This window comes from Saccostrea cucullata, unplaced genomic scaffold (assembly GCF_032062105.1).
Source record: "Saccostrea cucullata isolate Sc308-1 unplaced genomic scaffold, CSIRO_AGI_Scuc_v1 ctg13985, whole genome shotgun sequence".
NCBI lineage: Eukaryota > Metazoa > Mollusca > Bivalvia > Ostreida > Ostreidae > Saccostrea > Saccostrea cuccullata.
Genome location: NW_026919939.1, coordinates 9,140 through 16,087, shown reverse-complemented (window position 1 = coordinate 16,087; position 6,948 = coordinate 9,140). Strand labels below are relative to the sequence as shown.

The 6,948-nt window shown below is 31.7% G+C and overlaps 1 protein-coding gene across 1 annotated transcript; it reads left to right on the top strand.

Moving 5' to 3' along the window:
• Positions 1-3,445: 3,445 nt before the first annotated feature.
• Positions 3,446-5,291, top strand: LOC134240571 (BTB/POZ domain-containing protein 2-like). Its single transcript, XM_062722660.1, has 2 exons — positions 3,446-3,687; positions 4,121-5,291. Exons 1-2 carry the CDS (start codon positions 3,497-3,499, stop codon positions 5,145-5,147), a joined length of 1,218 nt encoding a protein of 405 aa, XP_062578644.1. The 5' UTR covers positions 3,446-3,496; the 3' UTR covers positions 5,148-5,291.
• Positions 5,292-6,948: the final 1,657 nt, after the last annotated feature.

The following is a 6,948-nucleotide window of genomic DNA, read 5'->3' as shown; positions in this document are numbered from 1 at the left end:
TTTGTTGTACTCTATAAAAAAGGAAAATTCGTTAATTTTTGGCATTTTTAGATTCTCCCTCTGTAACAAGAAGGTAGAATTTTGTGTTTCTTACATATAATGTACAATATAGTTTTACTAATCATATACTATAGTTTGAACGATAAGTCTATTGTAGAATTTGTATAATTTGCTTTAAAGTGCTAAAATTGGCACTTTTCAATATAATTTCTATAGTAAATGTACCTGTATTTTAAGACGTTCCCTTAAGAATACCTTGACGGTAGATTTCTCACGAATTCGGCGTGTACACTGAAGTTAATGTAAGTTATATATGGTATAAAAATGAAGAGTTTCGCTATTGTAGTTTTCACACAATAAAAACTTAGTCGGCCCCCCTTAGATCAAATTTGATCAGATAATTTTATTTAGTTGAGATATTCCAACCACATATGAATAAAAAGAACTTTTTTAAGGTATTTAATCCCTAATAGCAACACATTAAATGAAATTTAACACATTTAAGATGTGTAAGTGTAGAATACTAAGTTTTGTGTAAGTGTAGAATATTCAGTTTATTAGACATAAATCCCGTCTATTACAATTAGCATGTAAGGGTGGGATGTGTCCTAATTTATGACCTTGAAATTTGCTAAGAGTTATCTCCCTTTATTTTCAATTAATAAAAAAATCAATTTTAAAAATCTTATCTGGTTAAAAAATTATTTTAAATCGTCATTCTATTTCTAATGGTTCAATGCATCTTTCCACCACAGTATTTTATGATATTCTAATTATTCTAATTTTTATTTTAATAAAAACGCTTTTCCCCATAGACTTCAATGCAATTTCTTTTAACTAACTACTGCTTAGTTAATGAAATGTTTGACATTTTCACGTGGGCAATTCTTTTCTATTATAAAATGCTTCTATTACAAGTCAGATTATTATTTACTTAATGGACATTTAAGGATAGAGAAGTTGGTCCTATTAGGGATTAAAATCCTTAATTAGCGGATATATGTACATGTAATACGTGATTTTCTTTTTTACTCTTTCGGTCGTTCAAAAAGATTTAGTTACTGTCACTATACACGTTTAATTTTTTTCCCCAAGATATATTGCAGTACAAATTTTTTCATCAATATCTGAAAATTCGCACTTTTAAAGTGATCTTAAAGTTTATCAAATCAACCCATTTTTAGAAAAAATGCATTTCAGTGAAATTATTTAAGAGCGATATATGGTAAGTGTCTCAATTGGCCCCTTAAAATTAATATCTTAATTTTACTTTATATATAGCTTTAATTTGTACAGCTATACATGCGACTTTTATTGGTCATTTTCATTTTGATCAAAATGCCGTTATTTTAGAAATATGACATCATAAAAATCACGTTTTCCCGCCATTTTAGCATATTTTGTGTAAAACTGCCTATTTTCAAGCAGTTTTTCTTCCAGAAAATATAGAGTGCAGTCTAGAACAAGATTTATATTTTAACCATAGATGTATCTTTCTAATACTAATTAGTGACATAAAAATTATGTATGTTCTACACTGCGCTCTATGTTTCCCATAAGATAAAACATCGAGAAAAGGGCATATTTTTGGCTTTTTTGTTAGATAGCAGAAATAGCATTATTTCTAATGTCATTTACAGCTAGTGAGTGCATATAAATGTGAAAAATATATTGGAAATATTTCTAATATAATCTCTTCTACAAAATAAATATCAATTAAACATATCTGAATGTCATTCTAAAATGTAGATTTTTAGGGGGCCAAAATTGGCTCTTATCATATATACTCCTTTTGCCAAGCGTTAGAAATGTTGTATTCATGATTCAATAAATGGTGTAATTTCAAATAGTTATGAGTATGCTGTATCTGGGATCGCCAACACTCTAAAGAAAACTAATGTTATACAATCCGAACGTTTCACCGTAGTTTACATGCCATTTGTTTGCCAAAGGTAAGCGTTTTAAACATTTTTTGTGTGTATTTTAATGAGAGTAATTGGTTTATTTAAAAATGGTATCGTGATTTAGATATATTATGAACTTGTTGATATAAAAGCTTCACTATCCCAGTTCCTTTGTAAGTTTACAAGTTTAACACAGTCAATCATATCAGATTTTAAATTGATAAATAATATGGAAGGAGACACGGATAAGCTACTTCCTTTTATATACACGTATCAGTCTGCAAGGTAAAATATACATGTTCACATATACTAGTTTTTGAATTACTGAATACTTTTTTTCATTTTATTTTAAAAATTTTGTATTTTTACTTTCGTTTTAAATTCATTGTATCAACTACGGAAACCCATAGAAATTAAAAAAAAATGTAGGAAAAGTGTCCATTCTTATCAATATAGGGAAAAATGTAATGATTGTTTGGTGTAGATTGAAACTTTAAAATACACCTTGATAAAAAAGGTCTTTTGAATATATTCATTAGAAAAATTAGATATTAATTGAGAAAATAATTGTTCAACACCCCGTGTGTTGTAAAAATCATATCTAAATTTTAAAAATATGACGCTAAAGTTCGGAAAAAATCCTGGACATTGAAACACAGAGGGTTGTTCAGTGACTATTTTCATAAAAAAGTCTTACGACTACGAAAAAAATTGTTTAACTCTTTTTTTAATGAAGATATTTATTTATTATTATTTACATTGCAATCATAAAATAGTAATATAATGGAGTCGAAAAATAAGATTTTTGGCAGCTTACAGTAACTATCCCTTGAAAATTGGTAGGAAATTTCATTCTTCGTGACTGTTAGTCGTAAGACTATTGTGAAAAGGGCCACACGTTTCCTGGTGAAAATACGTACCCTTTTAGAATTTCTTGTAGAACGGTGACAGCATCCGTGAATTCTCTGTATGTACATGTATGTTTAAATTAACAAGAACACAATTCATTCAATGTATTAGAATAAAAGTCAGCGAAGGCATGCCAACACGTTGAGTAATATTTACAAACATGGTCACTATAACGAAAATGAATAAGCAAAAAATGATAATAAAGGATATTGTTAAAAGCCCTGTAACATCGACTTATTGAATGAAATATGACTGAGTAATTAAAATCAAAATATCAAGAACGTGTAGGTTCGAATCAAATGAGTTTGATGAAAGATAATGTAGTGTTGCCCTCATATTCTGGAAAGCTTAATTGAAAAAAAGACAATAATGATAATTTGAAATAATTTATATATGAAGAGCAATAATTAATCTCAAACTTATACATAAAGAATATATTTAATATGGGGACTCATGTGTAAATACTTTAGATTATGTCGTGTGAAATTAAATTCTATGAAACAAATCAGTCAATTTTAAAGCCAAATATCCAAATTGATTATTAAAATTATCTTTAAATACGATTTATTCAAATACATGATTGTAAGATTTTATAATTCAGTCTTTTATATTTTCAGATGACTGAAGTCAAGACTTCCAATAACTGGCGTTCTGGCCTCAGTGTTGCTGAATGTAACCGATATATGCTGAAAAAAGAAATCCATTGTGATGTCACATTTAGAGTGGGAAAAGAAGAAAAGCTTATTCACGCTCATAAGTATGTTCTAGCGAGTAGAAGTCCCGTGTTTGACGCCATGTTGTATGGAGACCTAGCAGAAGCTAAGGAAATTAAAATTCCAGACATTGAGTCATCTGCATTCCATGTTCTTTTACGGTAAAATTTAGATTTTAATAATTCTTAGCATAATTTCAGTATTCTTTTGGGCCATTTGAAAGTCATTGTCAAAGACATATCAGTTTTCAACCTGCAACATATTAATCACGTTTTTAGTCATTATTGCTACATTCATAAATTGCTACAGAGTATATAGATAAAAGATAATATTGTAGCATTTTCAATTTCCGTTACATGCATGTACAAATTTTCAGTCTATGCAGCATGTACAAATTTTCAGTTTATGTAATGCCTTCATTTTGCGAATAAGCTAAAACTCACGTACAAAATGTACACATTTTTCATTTTTAAAAAAGCTATTAAGTAGTCATATGCGCAGGAGTAGTTTTTATATTTTGCTGGAATATTGGATTTATTTTCCAGCCGTCAGTATGAATTCATGATATACTTATAATTCATAATATTTTTTTAGATTTCTGTATTGTGGTGATGTTGATGTTACTGAGGACACAGTCATTGGGGCCTTGTACGCTGCTGAAAAATACGATGCTGAGGAATTGAAAAAAGCTTCGAAATTATATTTAGATCAAAATATCACAACAGAAACTGTATGTTCAATCATTGAATCTGCAAAGTTGTTCAACTTTGAAAATCTGACAGAAAAGTGTATGGATTTCATTGAAGAAAACTGTGATTCAGTTTTTCAATCACCCTCTGCCTTAGGACTAATGAAAGAAACCCTCAGCGAGATAGTCTCCTCAGAGAACTTAAATATAGAGGAACTGGGAATTTATCACTTTCTAATAAAATGGGCTGAAAATCAATGTGAAAGAAAACATATGGAGAAGTCTGATGAAAATATTAGAAAAGAGATAGGGGATATTATATACCACGTTCGTTTTCAGTCATTGACTTTAGAAACATTTGTAAAAGATGTTTGCAGACGGCGAATACTTACTTCTGAAGATATGTTCAATTTGCAGCAAATTATTGTTGGTAATCTAAACATGGGAAACACAAAATTCAATCTTGAAGAGCGGAGGTATAAAACGTTCACTGTTTTTCGTGGCAGTGGGTCGAAGGCTGGCTGGGGTTATTCGGGTACCGAGGACAGTTTAGAATTTACCGTGAACAGAAATGTTAAACTTCATGGTTTTCTGATGTGGGGAGGGAGGTCGGTTCCGTATACATACACGGTTGTGGGCAAAGTGCTTGAAAACTCGACTGAAGTCGGAGACATACCTTCTCAGGTAATAGAGAAAACCGATTCTTTGGATTATCAGTTTGAAATTAAATTGAGGAAACCCGTGGTTTTATTTCCTAATAAAAGATACAGAGTTTGGGTTAAATTACAAGGACCTAGCAGCTGGAACGGCAGAACATACAAACAGTCCGTCAACGGACGGGGTGTCCAGATAAATTTTTATACGCATAGAGGGATGAATAATTCGACTTCGGATACTGATGGACAGTTTCCGGGATTAATCCTGTCATTGTAATGAGGTGATATACGTTAATTCCGTGGCCACATCAAACTAATAATATCTGTTCGTATATATAGCATATAAACTGTTTATTTTTGGATGAAAAATCAACACAGACTTATATTTGATTCATTATATTGTTTTCACTACTTTTGCTCTTAATATGATTACTTCTTTCATATTTTTATATAAATTTCTTTCTTTTTTATTAACTAAAAATAAATAATGCGGTCAATCAAAGCGTACATTATTTGATTTTTTCATGGATTTCTTTTATTGTAGTTTTATGGGGTTTTAAGCTCACCTGAGCGAGCTTTTCTGATCACGTTTTGTCCGTCGTCCGTCTAGCTGTCTGCCTGTCTGTCCGTCTATTCGTCCGTCCGTTTGTAAACTTTTCACATTTTCGACTTCTTCTCAAGAACCACTAAGCCAATGTTAACGAAACTTGGTACAAGAACAAATTACGCATCCTTGGGTAAAGGGGAGTTTAAATTGTAATAAATTGTAAAAATGAAGGGCCAAGTCCTATTACCATTGAAGATAATTAAGAAAAGACAAAAATAGGGTCGGGTCATTAAAAATTTTTCTTCTCAAGAACCACTAGGCCAGGAAAGCTGAAACTTATGTGGAAACATCCTTGGGTAGTGTAAATTGTTAAAATAATGACCCACGGGGTAGGGCGGGGCCACAATAGGGAATCTAAGTTTTACAAAGAAATATATAGGAGAAATCTTTTAAAATATTCTAAAATAGAAATATATAGAAAAAATCTTTTAAAATCTTCCTATAAAGAACCATTCGGCCAGAAAAGCTGAAACTTATGTAGAAGCATCCTTGGGTAGTGTAGATTTAAAATTGTTAAAATCATGACTCCCGGGGGTCGTTCGGGGCCACAATAGGGAATCTAAGTTTTACATAGAAATGTATAGGAAAAATCTTTTTGTAATATTATTGATAATAATATGTTTTATGCATACATATGTAATTTTCCATTTCTGTGGTTAGAATGTAGTGATTGTAGTATATTTTCTGTATATCTCAGGTTTCAGAGCTAGGACGTTATGTAATGCATAGTCTCGGGTTTTTAGGCTTTGCGTTGATTAGTCGTTAGCTAACGTCAGAGATATCACGTGATTGTTATCGCTGGTGGATGCTGCAAGTGTTTGTACACACCATTTTTTGTAAGAAAAACATAACGATTTCGGATTATTCATCTTGATCAATGCTTAAGAATAAGTGGATTAGCAGTGCATAGGACTTTATGCACAGTTGATATTTCGGATTCGCTTTGTGACTGTTTTTCGACTCCATCGGAGCCTGGGTACATGCGGGGTGTTTCAAAATGGCGGACATGACGATGGTTGCGCTAATCGGCCATTCGTACATTAGAAGGATGGACAAGTATATGAAAGACAATATGTGATACAAAAATCTTTGTTTTAACCGAAATGGATTCTCATTGTTGATCCATGGCCAAGGTGGGTTAACCGTTAAGGGTTTGGCGACATCGTGAACACTTTGTACTTTCTCCACAGCCCCTGACATTTGCCTTTTTCAAATTGGAGGTAACGAACTTTCCTTCGACCCCCCACAAAGATTGTAAGGGTTTTGGGACTAACCTACAGTACCTGATGGAGTTCACCTATCTACAAAATCATGCAGTACCGATCCAGTACCTATGGTCAAAACCTCAATAGTATCAAAGATGCGGTGTTCAACACTTGCAGGAGGCGAAGGCCAGTATAAATTAATTTGAAGTTTGATATAATGATATACATGATATATGAGCATAAATCATGGAAATTAATGGATGCAT

What these genes read in the sequence shown, in the direction of transcription:
- LOC134240571 (XM_062722660.1), top strand. Translation starts at nt 3,497, where the DNA reads ATGCTGAAAAAAGAAATCCATTGTGATGTCACATTTAGAGTGGGAAAA. An exon ending in GCATTCCATGTTCTTTTACG is followed by an intron (nt 3,688 to 4,120) that starts GTAAAATTTAGA and finishes ATATTTTTTTAG; the next exon opens with ATTTCTGTATTGTGGTGATG.